A 19,955-nucleotide genomic window follows, 5' to 3' on the forward strand; every position below is an offset into this window, starting at 1 on the left:
AAAGGCTGTGGGGGCTCCTCTTCTTCCAAGGCAGAGAACATTAATGAAGTTCGGTCTTTGTTTGAGACTGTAAATCAGCTCATCCAGATGGGGTTTCGATGTCATTTTTCGGTCAAATACAACTCCCAGAAAGCGTGCAAGTTTTGCAACCACAATCCCATGTCCATTCAGTTTCACCAGTGGTTTGAAAGCATCCAGGCTATGCATTTTGTGTAAAAACACACTAACTGACTTATGGCTTGAGAAAACCATATTATTACTTTTTGCCCAAATTGATAGCATATCTACAGCTTTTTGTGAGGCTGACTGTAAGCATGCAGGGTCTCTCCCCACAACTGCAACAGCAATATCATCAGCATACAGAAAGAGCTCTCCTCCAAGAATATTTTCCAGGCTTATATCATGACAATAAACTGAGAAGAGAAGTGGACTTAGAAGAACCACTTGAGGGAGTCCAATATCAAATGCATTCCTCTTAAACTCTGAGAAGGAGCCCCCCAGGGAGGTCTGGACCTCCCTACCCAATTTACCAGTAGGTCTGGTAAGCCCATTACAGATAGCTTTCTGATTAGTTGCCTCACATCTACTCTATCAAATGCTGATTCCATGTCTAAAAATATTACATGAACTGCTTTTCCTTTTTCGAAGCTTTGTTTGATCAGATGCTCTAGTCTAACTAGGGCATCTGTGGTGCTCCTTCCAGGAAGAAATCCAAGCTGTTCAATTTGGATGTGGTCTGATAATGGGGTTAAAATTCTTTGTTTTATTACCCTCTCAATTAGTTTTGCAACACAAGAGGTGAGTGATATGGGGCGGTATGAATCAACCAGCCTAGGGTCTTTTCCTGCCTTGAGAAGTGGGATCACTGTTGCCTTATTCCATTCAGATGGTATTGATGACTCTATTACAGATCTATTGAATAACTCTGTCAGTAGCTCAACAAATGTATCTGGCAAATTTTTCAGCATTAAATTGTGAATTCCATCAGGGCCAGTTGCACCAGGCTGGAGCTTTGAAATGGTGTCTTTAACTTCCTGAAAGCTGCAGTGAGAAAATGGAACAGTACCGTTTTTGAGACTGAGTTGATGGTGTGTGAGCTGTGATGGTTTATCTGCTTTCAAAAACTTTTCTAGGAAGAGATTAAGTTTCCCATTAGTTGAAAATTCTGTAGTCCTTTCCATCTGTATTTCCGCAGGGATGAATGTTCTTCTTTTTTTACCTGAAAAAACCTGAAAATTTCTCCGTAACTCTCGAACGGGGATGTCGTGGCCAAATTTCTCTTCAATGAGCCTTCTCCATCCATCTTGTGTCTCAGTCTTTAGTGTCTTTTTGAATTCTGCTGTCCTTTGCTTGAAAACTATTTTATTCCCAATTGAGGGGTATGTAGAAAAGTTATTTTTTGATTTTTTATTCTCTAGGTAGGCTTTCTGGCATTTATTGTTCCGTACAGGAGTGGAATTTTGTCTCTTGGGATGAGGTAATTTGTAACCAAATATTCTTTCTGAAGAAGCTATTATAGCTGAAGTAATCTTGTTGGATAATGATTCCACTGACTGGTCACTTGTCTTAATTTCTGAAGCCTTTTGGTTTAAGTTGTGTTTCCAGGAGTTCCAGAGTTTGTCTTGGAATTTCCAGAATTTGTTGGAACCTTGACCTTACTGGGTTGATCTCTAGTGTTAATGATAGAACCTCATGGTCAGAATCAAAGTCACAGGGTTTCTGAATTTCTACACTATTTATAATATCTGATGATGTGAAAGTGAGGTCAATGGTTGAGTACTTGGCTGTCTGAGGGTTCAGCCGTGTATTTAGGTCTTTGGGGGGTGACAAGGGACAACTTATTTATGGGTTCCAGGATGTAATCAGTTAAAGGGGTTGCAATTGGATCTTCTGGTGATACAGTATCCCACATTTTGTGGTGCAGGTTAAAGTCACCACTAATTATTTTCACAGGGTCACATGCATTCACAATCAGTTTGAATTGATTCAGGGAGAATTTATTTGTCTTTGGGGCATAACAGTTAGCAATACTAATCCACTTGTTACTTCCCAGTAGTTTTATGTCAATTATGCCTACCTCCATTTCCCCTTGTGGACTGGGGTCATGTATTCTAAAAGCTAGGTCATTTTTCACAAGTGACAGTAGGCCACCACCTGTTTTGTGGACTCTGTCCCAACGGGCAATATTGTACCCCTTGAAATCATGGACAATATTCTCCTGTTTTAAGAAAGTTTCTTGAAGTAGGAAAATATCAGGAGCATGCCTGACTAAAATATTTTGGAGTTCTTTTCTTTTGGCTTGGTTGAATCCCCGACTAAAAAATTCTTAAAACTAGGCCTAGCCTGCTTCAAAACAGTCACAAATACTGAATAATATAAACTGTAAGATGCATTAATTCACCTTAACATTCATACTCTTTGCCTGTTTGATAAATATTTAGCCCACTTTTTCCTGTTATTCTTAGGCTCTATAGCCAATTTATCAATGGGGTACCACAAGATGGTTAATAGAAAATAGCATATATATACATACATATATATATATATATATATATATATATATATATATATATATATATATATATATATATATATATATATATATATATATATATATAACTCAAATTTTGAGTTTGGGGGGAAGGGGGATTTCAAAAACCTCTTCCTGTGATGCAACATGTCCTCTGAAGTTGATTCTAATGTTTTTAGCACTCTATCTATTAGTGCTTTAGAAATATTTTAAAAGATTCTAAAGTAGATTTTTAGATAATTTTGAGTTTGGGGGGACGGGGGATTTCAAAAACCTCTTCCCGTGATATAATTTGTCCTATGAAGTCGATTCTGATGTTTTTAGCACTCTATCTATTAGTGTTTTAGAAATATTTTCAGTTTTATTTGCATTTTAACAAATAGCTGATTCTGAAAATGTAAATTTCATTGCTTGACATTCATTCTGTAAGTCACAAATATTAAATACAATTTTTCTTTTCAATTGCATATTAAAACAGAGACCCTATTTTGAAATTATGATGACAAGTTAATCCCACTGGGTTGGCTCTAGTGAGAGATGATTGGGTATACACTTGTATTGTGTCATGCTATAATAAAATAGGGATATCCAGAAACCCATCTATTTATTTCTGGAATACCAAAGAAAAGGGGTCTTTCCCAAAAAGAGGTCTTTTACCCTAGTGTAGTTTAAATTTTAGCCTACTATGTACTAGTAAAGAATTTAATCTGAATGATGTCATATCCATATGTATTTTAAGAGCAAAAAAGATAAATGATCATATTACAATAACATCATGCTTTGTATAAAAGGTGTTGTATTACCTTAAATCGCAGCTTGGAGCAAATTTAAGGATTTTCCATCCTTGTAATGCTCTGTGATGACATCTAATGGTTGTTTTTTTTTGTTTGTTGTGATTTGCTTGCTACATTTGGGTTGTAGACTCAGCAGCTTCTCAGTTGTAGAGGAATTCCTGCTGTTCCCAATCTTTGTCAAGTCTTTGCTTGAAGGAAATCATTGAGTCTGCAGACACCCTATCTTCAGAGAGCTGATTCCACAAGTTGGTTATTCATTGGCTGAAGAAATGGCTTCTCTCTTGGATAGAAGAGTGCTTCTTGAAAATTTTCATTGAATGTCATCTTGTCACAAGGTGTTCTTGGGGAGCAAGGAGACCAGGAAGAGTATTTTTTGAAATGACTTTGTGGGTTAGAATCATGTCGCCTTGCTTCCTCCAGTATGTGAGAGTAGGGAGCTTCAGATGACGCAAATGCTCTTTGTATGGCACTTGTTTGAGGCCATCAACCATCTTAGTTGCTCTTCTCTGTACTTTTTTTAGTATTTCCCTGTCCTTCTTAAAATAGGGGGATGACAGGGACGTTCAAATCTCAAGGCCTTGACAAACCAGTGCCTTGTAGAGCTTCATAACTACTTTAGAATGCCGGCTAGAGATAGTTCTTTTAAAAGTCCAAGGGATTGGAATGCAGAAGAAGATACAGATTTTGCATGGGTACTGAAACTCAGCCAATGATCAAAAATGACTCCAAGATCTCTTTCTTCAGTAACTGCAGAGAGGGCGTTACCTTGGAGATGGTACTGCTGATGTGGATTATGTTTGCCAAAATGAATGACATGACATTTTTCAGCATTAAAGGAGAGGAGCCATTTATCAGCCCAGATTCCAAGAATATCAAGGTCCGTTTGTATAGATTGGAGATCAGATGGTATAGCAGCTTTGCCAACAAGTTTTGAGTCATCAGCATAAAGCACATGCCAAACAACTCTGTGTTGATAAAACCATTAAAACTGTATTAATTAGGGAAAGGATTTGACAAGAGAGACCAGTAAAAATAAACTAATCATTTTTAGAGGACAAATTATGTCATGGGAAGATGTTTTGAAATCCCCCTTCCACCCAAACTCAAAATTTTCTAAAATTCTACTTTAGAAGCTTTTAAAATATTTCTAAATTGCTAAAAGATAGAGTGCTAAAAACATCAGAATCGACTTCAGGGGACACGTTATATGACGGGAAGATGTTTTTAAAATCCCTCTTCCCCCCTAAATATCTCTAAAGTACTAATAGATAGAGCGCTACAAATATCAGAATCGACCTCAGAGGACAAATTATGCTATGGGAAGATGTTTTTGAAATCCCCCAAAACTGAAAATTTTCCAAAATTCTACTTTAGAAGCTTTTTTAACATTTCTAAAGCACTAATAGATAGAGTGCTAAAAACATCAGAATCAACTTAAGAGGAGAAGTAATATCACAGGAAGAGGTTTTTAAAATCCCCCTTCCCCTCAAACTCAAAATTTTCCAAAATTCTACTTTAGAAGCTTTTTTAAATATTTGTAAAGTGCTAAGACACAAAACGTGCAAAAATTATTTGAAAAAAACTACGTTTTCTAAAGAGTTAAAGAGGCTGAGTCACAAGTTTGAACCTTAAAACAAACAGGGGTTAGGGGGTACAGTTGGGGGGCTGCCGCCCCCCAAACCCCCTGGTTTTGCAGCCTTTAAATAAAAAAAAGTATTTTAAACTGAAAGTAAGGAGCGAAATTAAAACTTAAAACAAACAGAAATTATTTCGTATATGAAAGGGGCTGTCCCCTCCTCAACACCTTGCTCTTTATGCTAAATTTTTTTATTGTTTAACAAAAATAAAGTTGTGAGAAAGTCAAACGTTAGCGTAAAGAGCAAGGCGTTGAGGAGGGGACAGACCCTTTCATATACGGAATAGTTTCTGTTCATTTTAAGTTTTAATGTCACTCCTTACTTTCAGTTTAAAAACCTTTTTTTTATTTATAGGCTGCAAAAGCGGTGGGTTTTGGGCGGCAGCCCCCCAACTGTACCTCCTAACCCCTGTACATTTTAAGGTTCGAACTTGTGACTCGGCCTCTTTAACTCTTTAGAAAACATAGTTTTTTCAAATAATTTCTTCACGTTTTGTGTCTTAGCACTTAACAAATATTTAAAAAAGCTTCTAAAGTAGAATTTTGGAAAATTCTGAGTTTGGGGGGAAGGGGGATTTCAAAAACATCTTCCCATAATATAATAAAGTGTGAGGAGGTTTGAGAGAAGGTTTGGTGCATCATTAATATAAAAATTGAAGAGACTCAGTCCAAGGATGGTCCCCTGGGGGACGCCACTTAATACAGTTATGGATGACAATAAATTAGGAACACCTTGAGAATCATAGACCCTGACGGCTTGTGTTTTTTTTCTGATTGGAAACTCTGTATCCACTGCACAGCAAAACCATCAACAGCTGCTGCCTTCAGTTTGGCAATCAGGAATTCATGACATACCCTGTTGAAAGCTTTTGAGACGTTCAGGAGCACCATATCAACAGGAAATCCGCAATCCAGCAGTGATGTTACATACTTGTATGTCTGTATTAGGTTAGTGTCTACGGATCTACCATATCTGAAACCATGTTGAGAAGGAGTTAGTATGTTGTTAGCTTCAAAGTGCTGAATGAGAGCTCTATTTACAAATATGTCAAACACCTTTACAACTGCAGAAGTGATGCTGATGGGACAGTAATTTTCAGCACAATCCTTGGGGCCTTTTTTGTGGATTGGCGTGACATATAACGTTTTCCAACCTGTAGGTAGCTCTCCGTTTTTTAGGGACAGCTGAAAGAGTCTGCACAGAGGAGAAGCGAGGACATTTCTATACCCTTGAAAAAGCCTTGGGTGTAACCCGTCAGGTCCTTTGGACTTGTTAACACTGAGTTTATTGAGGCTAGATAAGACCATTTCTTCAGTAACTAACAGGCTAAGCATTGGGGTAGATGCAGAATGTGATGGTGCTGCAGGGATGGTTGGACAAGACTGGGTGGTGAAAGCAGAGGCAAACTGGACATTCAGTAAATTAGCTTTATCTATCAGCAACAAGTGCGTTTCCCTGCTATGTTTGAGGTCAGGAATGGTGTGATGGTTAGGACTTTTAGCAGAAACATGCCTCCAGAAGGATTTGGGGTTTGCCTTGATATCAGTGGCAAGCTTCTCCTCATATTCAGACTTCAGTTTCCTAACTGAGTCTGAGACGAGATTCCAAGCCTTTGCATACCTTAGCCAATTCCCTGTGTTTTTTTCTTTTTGTACCTTTTCCAAGCTCTGGCTTTCTTATTGATAGTCCTCTTTGTATCCTTTGTGAGAAACGGAAGTGTTTTTGGTTGTCTTTGATAAATAACACGGGAGTGCTTCTTTTCTGTTGACAGGAGAGTTTCCTTGACATTCAACCATGATGTGTTGATATCAGAAGTAATGAGCTCTGACCAATTAATTGATACCAATTCCTGCTGTATTTCATGATAGTCAATAAAAGTTTGAGGGCGCAAGTTAGTTTCAAAACGACTATTCATAGACAGCACAGAGAGGATAACTGAGTGGTTGCTGTTACCAACTGGAGGAAGAAATTCATTTCTGATGAGAGAGTCTGGGTTACTCAGAATTACAAGATCCAACAAGGAAGGGTTCTGGTCACCATAGCGCCTTGTGGGTTTTTCAACTATTTGGTGAAGGAAATTGTCAGATAAACAAGACACAAATGGTGAATCCTCACCGCCAGATGCCGGATGACCAAGTCCATCCACCCACTCAACCAAGGGGAAATTAAAATCACCAATTATTATCAAATCAGATGCAACCGTTTGTGATACAAAGGAAGCCATTCCATCAATAATTTTTTTAAGTGATGATTCACATTCTTCAGGACTGGGTGCGCTAGGGCTTCTGTAAATACACCCAATACAGACTTTTTTGTCATGAAGATTAATATCAAGCCATACACTTTCAACCCAAGGTACATTAAAAATAGGAAGGTTGATAACACTAACCTGTAAGCCTTCTCTGACATAGACACCAACTCCTCTTCTGCAGTTTGGCTGTCCTAGATTAGTGAAGCACTGAAATCCAGATATCTGCAGTGAACTCTCAGTAGAAGGAACCGCAGTATACTTTGGCAGAATCTCCACCAAACCATCAGGCAATATTTTCCATCAGGTATTCAGGCAATACACTCCTGAGAGACTCCTCCATAAGAAACACTTGCTCCATGCCACTATTAAACAGGGTCACTCTGCCACTATTCAATGCAAGACTGCCAAATTATTCAAGAAGGGCATTAACTATGACTAGACCAATGCAGATTGAAAGCTGACCTGGGATGCTGCCAAACCTTGATGCAGGCACACCCCCATCAAGAGTCTCTTCAGGAGGTTCTTGCTGGCTAGTGTAATTTATGGTAATCAAGGTAATAGCCAAAAGTGGTACTATTGAATTCCCTATTGAACACCCTTTCAAAGCAAAAGGTTGACTACTGTGGCAATTGTGCTGTTATTAATTACATTTGCAGTTTATTTTTTATGCTTGTTTGTCATCCCCAGCTAGTCAATAATTATAAATAAAACTAATTTGAAGAAAAACAAACAAACAAGAATAAAAAAATTGTATATAGCAATGGGCAATTGGACTGGCATCACACTTGCTCCCATTTGAGAAGGGGTGCAATTGTGATGGCAGTGATAATTATGTTTGGTCCATTCAGGGACTATCGACAAAAAAAAACCATAGAAAAAATGGAAAAACTCAAAGCTTATATATTTGTTAAGTTTTGCAAATTTTGTCAAAATAAGTTGATCTATTTGGCATAGAAGACAATGAAATGTAAATGTAGTACTGAATTTTGTAGCAGTTATTGCTTTAAATTAAGCTATATTTGTGGTTTTAAATGCCTCTCCTCCATTAGACATCTATGAAGGAAGTGCAATTTTGATAACACATCAATTAGAAGGGCCTTTCAGTATTTCAGTTTTATTTGCATTTTAACAAATAGCTGATTGTCTGCTGATTCTGCAAATGTAAATTTCATTGCTTGAATCACATCAATTAGAAGGGCCTATTTGATTTCATTTAGTTTAAATAAGAAAAAATAATGCTTTTTAAATGACAATGTTAGCTAAAATTTTGAATTTTATATATTTTGATATTCCTTCATCTGTTAACTAGCAGAACCAAGATACTTGTACTTGCAGCACATCAAGTAGACTCTAAATTTTAGTTTATTCATACCTTTGGCTCTCTGTTCTTAACAATGTTGGTCAAACTGATTCATATATAACTTTGTTCTGCAGTTTATTGCTAAGAGTAAGAGAGCAAATGTAAGTTGTTTTCTTTTAGTTTTCCTTGCTGTTTTTCCTACAGGATGGTTTTGTGTTTAAGATCTTGGTTTTTGTGTTGAACAGTTTTGGGTATGTTTGCATTCTTATAATCACTGTATAGGAATCACTGTAGAGGAATTTTTACTGTGGGTTCATACTGAAAAATACCTATTTACTACATTCTCAGCATGTATAAAAGCTCATCCTATTTTCTTTTGTTTAAGCTATTCATTGCATTCTTTGTAGTTGTTAGACCAAATTTGGACAACAGTGTGAACTTGTATTATTTATGATTATGAAAGCAGAAAAAGAGGGGGTTAGCTGGTGAAGGGGTTTGCTACTGTCCTATCTCACAGGTATGACTTGAGTGAGTGGCATATCCAGGATTTCTAAAAAGGGGGGGGGGGTTTCTTCTTAGCAAGGAAAAATATTCCCTTGAATTACTCCTCTTTTATACTCTTTTTTTTTTGCCATAAAAATGTCTTTCGAAATCTGACGTAGGACGTTTGTTTTTCTTCTAATAACTGGTGGAATAGCCCCATCCATGAAAATAGCAAACGTCTGTTAAGAACTGTTTTTCTGTGAAACTCTTAGTGAGTTTTCAGAAAATTGAAGGACATGAGAAAAACTGTCTTTGTGTTATAAGAAGAATATAAAGTAATGCTTGTTGTTATTATTGCTGTAAATATTCTGCCACAAATTTGCAAATTATGTAAAACTTCTCATCAGACAGCCTCTTTTAGGAATCATTAAGTTAGCCCTCGTGATTCTTTTAATTATCTTTCCAGTTTTCGGTTATGTGCAAGTTTGATATAAGTTCATATTTCATATAAGTTAAGTTCATATAAGTTTATTAATCCACATTCATAAAAAAATAAATAAATTAAACAACACTTTCATGCTGGAGAAAACCTACGAAGGTTTGTGATCGCGCAAAACTCCACATAACTTCTTACCTATTAACTCAACTATTTACATAAACCTCAACTATTTGATTAAAACTATTATAAATGAACCAAAAATATATAAACTATATCCTATATATATATATATATATATATATATATATATATATATATATGTGAACAAAAAAAAGAAATGCAAATTTCCCCATTTCGTATTTTCTGTGACCAGGTTTTCATGGAATTGGGGGGGGGGGGGGATAGCCTAATCATTGAATTCAGAACACCTATATTTTGAAGAAAGGTCAAATTATGGAGGAAGCTTATAAGTTTGAGTGTGTCACTACATTTGAACATATTTATCTTGTATGGGCTATGAGACTTTTCAGGAACGAATACGCCAACGTGTGGCAACTGCGTGTGGCAAAGTGTCTTCATCTGCAACTGAGAAGCTTAGTATATAGTTTTTTGATACTTTTAAATTGATTGGTTATCTCAGAATTTTCAATCGGTAGCAACTAGCTCCTCTTTTGAGCAAAATCGCAGTTTGGTACTACAAAATGGCAAAAAACACTACTTTCCCGCGGCAAGTCTTTTAGGTCACTATGAAAGGACACTAGAACTTTTAGTTTTCGCTCAAATAACCCCTCTTATGATCTCCTAGGACCATTGGTTCGATACTACCATTTCTGAAAAAAATAGTAAAAAGAAATAAACACACATCCATGATCCTTCTCGGAAAAAAATAGAAGCAAAATTCTACATTCTTGTAGATAGGAAGCTTGAAACATGTATAGTAATATTCTTTGATATGCTGAATCTAATTGTTGCGATTTTCATTAAGATTCCTTAACTTTGGGGGCGTTTACCCTTTTTTACGAAAATCAGACGAATTTTATCAAGCTCTTAGATTTGGATGGATAACATTAAACTTAATGAATTTCATATATCTGGAATCAACATAGAAAGCCGATTCTTCTTCCTTTTTTTTTTTTTGTTTTCGATTTTTTTTTAGTTTTGGTTACAATTGGCCCGAGTCGCTCCCTACTTACAGTTCGTTATCACGAACTTTTTGATATAATACATTTGTAACCTGTGTAATACAGCAAGTGTGCTATAAAAGAGTTAGAAAAGGAAAAAGAGAAGAAAAAACATAGAGAAGAATATGCACTTAAAAACAAAAACAAACGAACAAAAACCTGAAGTGTTTTAGGGCCTATGATTGTTAGGGTTTTTTATTTTACAAGGGTTGGGGGGGGGGGCAATGAAATTTTGTGAAGCTTTTTGTTGGAAGAGTTTTCTATTCAGGATTACAATTTAAGTTTATTTCCTAAATATTTAGATTAGAATTTAATTCAGAAAGTATCTTTAGAAATCGTTAACAACTTTTTATCTTTTATTATTGACAGTCCTTTTTTTAAATTGTGGTATATGCATTTTTTTGTTATATCAATCTCATTGAATGGATCAGAATCTTTGTTTTAAGGGGGGAGGAGTCTAATCAGAAAATGCAGAACAACTATATTCTGAAGAAGGGTCAAATTGTGGAGCAAGCTGCACGCTTTAATCTTTTCTTTCGGGAAAAGAAATAACGTAACACCACATGTATGGCAAAATAAAAAAAAATATATAAAAAAAGAAACTACTAAAGGTACTATAGAGTTGGTTAAAATCAAGCGATTTCCAGTCTTCTGATGAATTGGGTCAATATCATCCAATTGATTTTGATATGATTAATTTAAAAAACTTTTCCCACAAAATATGTTTTTCAAAGAAAAGTGAATTAAACGATATTAATAGAGTGAATTAAACTCTATTAAACGAAAAATAAGCAAAAATAAAATCAAATAATCTACCAAGCGTGAAACTACCACGAATCAACATCAATAAATAAATGAAACCCAAAACGAACAGAAATTACAATAATTAACCGAGTCAAACTCAAAACGAGCAGAAATTAACATAAGTTGGGCGCAAAACCCCTATGCCTTCCCAAGGCCTGAACAAAATTTGCACTTTACTGAAAAAATATAAATATTTTTACTATTACAACTTTAATAAATCAAATAATATTAACATTTTGAATGCTAAATATCAGTATATGTATATTAAACTGACAATGCACATTCATTTGTATTTTTTCAGTAAAGTACGCTTTCAATAAAAACTTTATATGTCCCAGGGCATAACATACAACCCTTCCCCTAAGGGCTGTAGAGGGAGGGGTTGTCATCCTTAAAGACCTAATTTCCAAAACTTTCAACTACGTTGAATATAATGGCTATCTAAAAAATTTGATTAGATGTGGCTGGGGAAAAGGTGGGCATGAGAGGGGAATTAGTTGCCCTCAAATCACTTTCGACTATTAAAAAGGGTACTTTCCTTTGAATTTCAAATCGAATGAGCCCTTTTTCAAGTTTCTACGACAAAGATTTCAATAAAAACCTTATTTGCCCCCAGGGCATAACTTATAATCCTTGCCCTGAGGGTTGTGGGGGAGTGTCCTCAAAAATATATTTTCTGTCTAGAAATCAACTACGCTGAAGAAAATGGCTATCTCGAAATTTTTATTGGATGTGTTTGGGGGAATTATGGCGTGGGGGGGCTAGTTGCCCTCCAATCACCTTCGACTGTTAAAAAGGGCACTAGCCTTTTGAATTTCCAATCGAAGGAGCTTTTTTGAAGTTTCTACGACAAAGCCTTCTTTAAAAACCTTATATGCCCCCAGGGCGTAACTTAAAACCCTTTTCCTGAGGGCTCTGGGGGAGTGTCCTCCACAAAAATATGTTTTCTATCGGTAAATCAACTACGCTGAACAAAATGGCTATCTCCAAATTTTGATTGGATGTGTTTGGAGAAATGATGGGCGTGGGGGGGGGCTATTTGCCCTCCAATCCCTGTCGACTATTAAAAAGGGCACCAGCCCTTTCATACAACCTGAATCATTTGCTGTACCAATAAAACCGGATGATATTGCAGCTTCTCTTGCTTCACCAGGATTTCTTCCATCTGGTCGCAGTCCACCTTTCTATAATAGTTATAGAAAACTTTGGACGTTTAGATTTAATTTTTAGAAATCATAGGAAACTCTAGAACCTCCATAAATATTGTAAAAGTTTTGACTAAAGATCTGGATAATATAGATCCTAGATTCTTAATGGGTAAACGCTTCTTAATAGGCTTCTTGTGCCCATAAATGTTCATAATTGAGGAACAGGAATGATTTAAAAAAAACATAGGTAAGTGACCCCGGGGATGCCCCCAAATTTTTTTCTACTCAGTGTGACATTTTCAAAATAAAAAAGAGGAGTCCTTATTAAGAACAACAGGCAGGGGGAAAACAGTATCCTCGAGAGTTGTTTGATATGACTGGTCAAAATGTTGCCCCCAAGGTTTTTTTGACTCGATGATTTAAAAAAAACATGGTATTAGATTTGTATCCTGATTTTCTGCAGTGTTTTCACCGTAGGAGAGACAATGCATCGGGCCTTCGGAGTACGTGGGCAGATTTACTTAGACTATATAATAGAAACAAAAGACAAAACTAAATGTAAAGAATGAAACAAATCAGGTAACTTCGTTAACCACAGCAAAAGATCATTACGGTTTTGATTGAACTAAAAAGGATAAGATCAAGGATTTGTACTAAACATTGTCTTCTTCGTCGTTATGAACAAAAACATCCTTATTGGAACACGCAATCCCTTGGCAGTCTTTGCAAGCAAGTGTGCACAATGATTTTCACTCATCCAATGATTCTGCTTGAGAATAAGGAATTGCCTTGAAAAATTTTGTGGGATTTGCCATGGTTCTCAGACAATCGTTACATCATCTCATTACTGTGACACAGTTACATTTCATCCTATAGTCAAGCAAATCCACGAAACTCTGGGAAAAATTGTAATATAGAAGATTTTTTCACCGTCTTGTAGAGAAGAAAATTCTGTACATATTAAAAATCCCCTTGGCGGAACAGGTAAAAAACAGGGGGAAAGAGGGAAAATTGGAAAAATTCAGATTTATTGTGTGCTTGGATTTGACTTCTGCTCTTTTTCTGCGCGGAGAACTCGAAAAAAGAAAGTTTTATCGTTTTATCGCTGTATTTGGTTCGATTTCCCCATTTAGCGAGGAAGGGGAAGGGGAAAAACAGTATCCTCAAGAGTTGTGCGATATGGCTGGTTAGAATGATACCCTCAAGCTTTTTTTGACTCGATGATGTTAAAAAAACATGGTATTACTTTCGTATCTTGCTTTTACTGCAGTGTTTTCACCGTATGAAAGACAGTGCATCGGGCCTTCGGAGTACGTGGGCAGATTTACTTCGACTATATTACAGAAACATAAGATAAAACTAAATGTAAAAAAAAAAACAAATCGGGTAACTTTGGTAATCACAGCAATAGATAATTACGGTTTTGATTAAACTAAAAAGAATAAGATCAAGGATTTGCACTAAACATCGTCTTCTTCATCGTTATTAACAAAAACATCTTTATTGAACACACAATCCCTTGGCAGTCTTTGCAAGCAAGTGTGGAAGGCAATCCATTTTTTCTTGCAACTACAGCGTGAATTGTCACTGATGGAACGCGTGCAGCTGCAACGAATCACATTTAGCGGACGAGGCGGAATAGGTCCTATGTCTGCCAGATCAGAGCGAGGCGTCGATCGCGTAATCGTCAACCCGAGTCTTTCGGGTCGGGTTCTGACGCTCTATTATGCCATTCCATTACCTGATAGAAGGCTCTAAAAATGAAATTTCACAACCGATGGAGCTGGTGGAGGCCTCTCTGGGTTCACAAAATTGATGTCTTTGAGCTGTTCAGTTTTTTAAGAAAAACCCTATACCTAGCTTTGCTCAGACGCTCCCCTTTTTAGCCTTGTAGAAACACTGCAAAATATTTTCACCGGCCTGCTGGACTCTTCCTTCGTAGAGCGCGGATTAAGGAATACTTCACAGATATTTCTAAACTCTTCATGGCTTTTCAGGAATGGCAAGACAGCCTGCTTTCTTATCCCAAACAAACCGGACGTTGTGTCGCAACCATGAAAAGCATGGTCAACAAGAATAGAGTGACAAAGTTATTCCAGCGATCTTTTGATAAAGTTAATGTGCCAGTATTTAGTTGACAGTGCTCTTGACTTGGTACTGGTTTCGAAGTAGAGATCCCTGGCTTCTAGAGGCAGGTGATGGAGGAGAAGAATCAGTAAATCAGTGTCGTTTCCGACTGCTGTGGTTACCCTTTCCTTGGCCGCATTAACACCTGTTAATGCAATCAGAACGTCCACATCTCCCTCTGCATGAAGGAGAGTGAAGCTGGCTGGGACAAGCTTCTTACCAATAGCTCGAATAATGTTCTGCTTATTGTTAGAATTCTGCAAGCAGTCCTTCTTTCTTTGCAGCTTCACACTCGATATAAGTCCACGGTTGGACACTGGATACCTTTCGTTCGTCTAACCTAGGTGACATCTTTGGTAGACGAACCTCAAGTGTAACCATCAAAGACGTCGGAAACATTGAATACTTCTGTTGCACGAATGAAACGTAAGTGTTGCAAATCTGTTCGAAAGTGTTTCCTGTTTTCCATTTAATATGCTGGAGCGGCCATCCACCATCGATCACGTATTTTTCCGGCTCTTTTGATAGGACGTTCACAGGTTCTGCCTTTGCAAATTTCCCAATAGCATCCTCTAGCTCCACTTTATCTTGGTGTCGTGGGAGGTTTGACGATTCGAAAAGGGCAGTAGGACAGTTGGAGAGTTCATATCGGAGGATTTCTTCCATATCCCCTCCGGCTGTAGTTGCCGCTACTGTAAGACGTTGGAACAGAAGACTTGCTTCAATTTGTATGTCTTCACTGTCAGCTTTGGAAATGTTGCCTTGATAGGCTATCGTAATCGCTTTGCTTTTGCGCTTGAAGATGTAACGATCGGCAATCGGCATCTGTGCTGTCCATTGACTTCAGAATTTCCTTTCCTATCGCCATGGCTGAACCCGCGTTGACATCACTTGCTGCTGTCATACCATTCGATATATTGCGCAATTGAGTACAGTTGCCGCACGGACAGGAATGCGCTAAAAAGCTACTAAAGCCTTTACGTCCTTTCTATCGTTTTCTATCCGAGCTGGTCTTGCGGAAACGTGATGGTCAGATGACACGTGCTCAACGCCGGTGAGTGACTGCATAAGCTCATTAATTTCAACTCTTACTGGTATTGACATTGTACAGATTAACCTTTGCGTGTCACTCATTCCATTTCTTCTCGTGAGTCCCATGCTTTTTTTTCAGCGACCTCATCTGTACCTGATCAATTACTGAGTCGGGAGAGAGCCCAGTCAAAAATCTATCGCTTCTTCGAATGACAAACATCCCATCCTCGACGTCTTTATACAGCTTCTTGTTACTTTCTTTCAGCTCTTCCATTTGCTAAAGAAATATTCTCACCGATTTCGTATATAGGTTGTGACCTTCAGCTGCAAAGTAAGGGAGCATCAGAGAGTGCTTAAGATACTGTACCCAGTTTCTGGTCCTTTCTGCCCTGATGGTCTTTTTAAGCACTCCGAATATTTCTGAATATTGAAGCCATATTTTTGCAGTCTTGTTGTTCTGCAGCGTGTCTTGAAACTCCATCATTCGCGTTTGGATTCGACGCACTAAGTCTGCGTTGTATGTGTCTTCAAGTGTTACTTCCACATTCAGTAGAGCAGTGCATATTGCCGAAGTTTCTGCAAAGTCTTGATGACTCGCACGTATGTCATCTGTGCAGTCGAAACCATACGATTTGCAAATACGAGTGATCTGCAATGCTGAATCTGAAAGCTCGTGCGCTCTCATGGATCTTGAAACAGCCTTACCTCTAAGGATATACTTTATGGTGTTACCGGCATATAGGCATTCGAGCACGTTTTTTATTCCTGTTTCCGTCATCAAGTGCCCGATCGCTCCAAGAAAGCTCATACGGCAATGTAGACCACTGATTATTGGAACTGCTGCCTTGAGATGACTATCAGCAGGGTCAGCATTGATGATGTTCACCACTTTCATGTACAAATGTTGGTTGAAAGTAACAACTGGTAACATTCCCTGCTGGCGTGCTTTATCGGAGATGAAACGTAAGGTCGTATATACACAAGAAAGATTCGTGGGATTATAGTCGATCATAGGCAGAAAAACAATCGACAAAATTCCTTTGCATGACCCATGGTGAATTGCTTGCATAAATCCACCCCATCCGACCCGTTTCGTGTCATTTATCCAGCTTGAATGCCATAGTAGGTCAATGCTACCGATATTGTCGTCGAAGGTGATGGTCGGGATGGGTTTGTACACAAGACTGATTTCCTGTTGGCTTCTATTGTAGAAGAATAAAAGCACTTGTCCAACCTGCTGGAGTACTTCAGGATTTACAACTACTCGTGGGATTATGATTGGAAATTTGGGTAGCCTTGGTGTGGCAGCAGCTAGCATACCCATCCCATGAAAACTACCTTTTCTGTCGATAGTGCAAATATTGTGGTCGACATTGTCGTCAATTAACTGGATGAAGCTTTAAAAGTCATCCCTGGAAATTCTGCCCCATGAGTTACTGCGGCAGAACGTTCGAATCATAACACTTCAGAGTAAGAAGTTGAAAAACCTAGCCTATTCAGCTGGTCGATGAGAAAACGTGAACCAGATTGCCGGTGTAGCTGAACTCCAAGGTATACTTGTAAAGGAGTGAGCAAAGATTGGGGACGGCAAGCCTGCTTTATTGCTTTGACCGTTTGAACCTACCAGTAGGTAGTGAATCTCCAGCAAACAGGACAAGAGAAGCACCAGGGAATAGGATATTAAACTTTCGTCAAAACGGTTTTGGAGGGTTTTAAAACCGAGTTGATAGACCTTCGTCTCCTCTCCAAATTCCCTAGAGCCACCTGACTATCTTTTCCCTTTAGATGATATCTTGACTTCCCCCTCTCTTTCCCTAGTAACTGGAAAATGGTGGGAAAGGCTAATGACAGAGCAATCATAGTGACATATACATTCTTCTCGCTCCGGGAAAACCCAGAAAACAAATCTCGCAGACTGCTGCACAGGATCATTATTTACCTCTTCTTTTCCCCTTGTAAGTGGGGAAATGGGGGAACGACCTATTACAAAGCAATGAAAAATGCATATTCGATCTTCTTGGACTCAAGAGCATCAGGAATGCCATTCTCAGAATCAAAAAGAAATGGTCGTAAATTTTCGAGTTTTCCCCTGGATTTTCCCCTTTCTCCCCATTTTTCACCCTGTTCCACCAAGGAGATTCTTGGGGTCTTTTGGTATATTGTACAGAATGTTTTTCTCTACAAAATGGTGTAAAAATCAGTTGTATTGCAATTTTGCCCCAGATCGTCGATCAATTTTGTCTGTAGATTTACTGAACTACTAGCACCTTCCGCCTTTTTAGAAGACCAGAAGACAGTGTCTGATATACCAGGATTGCAATACCTGCAATGACAACTGTAGCCACTACATAACATGAAGTTTAGTCACCTACAAGAGAAATAGTCTTAACATATCTTGGCGTGTTATGAGTTGCTGACTTTGTTACCTAGCAGTTTAAGCGAAAGATTAATTACAGTGAAAGGTGTAATCATATGCCGTAGTTTATTATTTTTCTTAATCCTTAACTTCACGGCATCAGGTACATTTAAATATTTGATTTGCCGCTAGTCTTTTCCGTCGCTCCATCACAACGTTTTAGATGACTATTGAACTTCGTTTGAAGGCGTTTGAAGGAGACGACAGAAACAATTTAGTGATAATATTCCCAGGAAGTTTTCCTGTTTATCGCAGATATTACAACGCCATCTGCATGAACAAAATTTAAAATATCATTGAGTCGTAAAAAGAGAATTAGTTCGGGGATGTGAATTCATCTGATGTTCCAAAAATGCGATTTTCTAATAATACACATCTATTGTGTAAATTTATAAAAGGATAGGTATCTCTGGGGGCGGGTCCGAAGGACTCTTCGTATGTTCAACAAGTTATTTTTGTTTGATAAATAACTGAGGACCGCATTCTAATTTGTAGTTTTGTATTCGATTTTAAATCTCGTTTTGAAGACTGAAATGCTCTTCTAAATCTTTGTTCACATTTGAAAGTCCTTTTTTTATAATCCCAGCCAAATTAATGCGTTTCGACGAATTATCGGTAACAAATTTTAATTAGTAATTTTTTTTCATGAGCTACTGTAAACAAAGTTTTTTTTTATGAAATAAAGACGATGTAACCAGGCCTTAAATACATGGTCTAATAGTTAGGTCATCTGCAGACGTAAACCGCAAGATCTGCAGACGCTTCTGAATCTCATTGAGGAATATTTGTCGATGAAAAAATTAAGGCTGAATGTTGAAAAGGGTGAAGTTGCTATTTTTTTAAAAAGAAAAGTAAGTGGTGAAGAAAATTATAGATTTAAATTTGATAATAAGGAAATGAATGTAAGTAAAAGAATAAAAATTCGGGATTTATGTTGTCGAAAAATGAAAGTTTAAAGTCATGCTGATGAAATAATTAACAGAGGTAAGGTGGGCATATCTGCAACTTTTACAAATCCGGTGATTAAAAGCAAAAAATGCATTCAAAAATATCTAATACAAAACTTTCACCAGCATGGCCGTCCATAAGGGGGGGGGGGGGCTCCAGCCCCCCTGGCAGAATGATACTGACTTATATTTTATATTTTTACTTTGAGATTTCTATTATGCAGCTAGACCCAGCCGCCGCGTTGATAAAAGAAGGCCGGTCGTGGCGGGGGGCACAAAATAGCAGCTGCGGAGTGCCGCTGGCACGATCATTATTGACCGAAAACATTTATGTTTTGATCAGTCTTTCTCAAATCCCAGCTTTAACTTATATCATATTTGGGCCTATTCACGAATTAGACATTTCTCGAGTTGCTGGCTGGACACTGGTCTTCTTCGTGGTTCATCAAGAGAAGTAGAAATCTGGTAGAAACCGAATGGCTTTGGCATTTCAGAACCCTTCAATAATAGTTGAAATGTTTAACACCAATGTATTTGTAACAGAATTAATTATCAAAACTAGTAGTATTTTTTTGATCGAGCAACCTTCACCATCGAGAAGAACTGTCACCATTTACATCACAGCTGGGTTGGTAGGAAAATCTTTCTCCTTAGTGTTCATATCATCAAATATCCAGAAGGATTCGGAAGGGAGAAACATCCAGAAGGGAGGGAGAAGGGGTGTATCCCCTTCTAATCCAGATTGATTTGATAATGAAGATCTGTGCTCTTAAATACAGACCAAGCAAATTTTTTTTAGACCATGAAGATGGTAAATTGCCAAGCTCATCAAAGGCTCTAACTCTAGCCCAATCCTACCTACATTG

At 37.7% G+C, this 19,955-nt stretch overlaps 2 protein-coding genes across 2 annotated transcripts in view; both read right to left on the reverse strand.

Annotated features, from left to right (window-relative positions):
* Positions 1 to 19,955, reverse strand: part of neur (E3 ubiquitin-protein ligase neur) — a 262,144-nt gene that overhangs the window by 187,726 nt on the left and 54,463 nt on the right. The gene's annotated exons all lie outside the window — the stretch shown is intronic.
* Positions 1,766 to 14,632, reverse strand: LOC148949618 (uncharacterized). Its single transcript, XM_089092742.1, has 5 exons — positions 14,603 to 14,632; positions 12,496 to 12,603; positions 6,617 to 7,434; positions 5,816 to 6,542; positions 1,766 to 2,218 (listed from the first exon to the last, which is right to left on the reverse strand). The coding sequence occupies exons 1-5, from the start codon at positions 14,630 to 14,632 to the stop codon at positions 1,766 to 1,768; spliced, it is 2,136 nt and encodes a 711-aa protein (XP_088948868.1).

This window comes from Artemia sp. Qi Xiang Cuo, chromosome 8 (genome assembly GCF_049724085.1).
Source record: "Artemia sp. Qi Xiang Cuo chromosome 8, ASM4972408v1, whole genome shotgun sequence".
In the NCBI taxonomy this organism is placed as follows: domain Eukaryota; kingdom Metazoa; phylum Arthropoda; class Branchiopoda; order Anostraca; family Artemiidae; genus Artemia; species Artemia sp. Qi Xiang Cuo.

Bases quoted from the DNA above. Each gene is read 5' to 3' on its own strand.
- LOC148949618 (XM_089092742.1), bottom strand. From the start codon at position 14,632: ATGCTTTTCATGGTTGCGACACAACGTCCG. The intron at 12,604-14,602 runs GTTTGTTTGGGA...TAACTATTATAG, and splicing joins TGGTTGCGACACAACGTCCG to AAAGGTGGACTGCGACCAGA. The intron at 6,543-6,616 runs GTACAAAAAGAA...AGACTCAGTTAG, and splicing joins AAAGCCAGAGCTTGGAAAAG to GAAACTGAAGTCTGAATATG.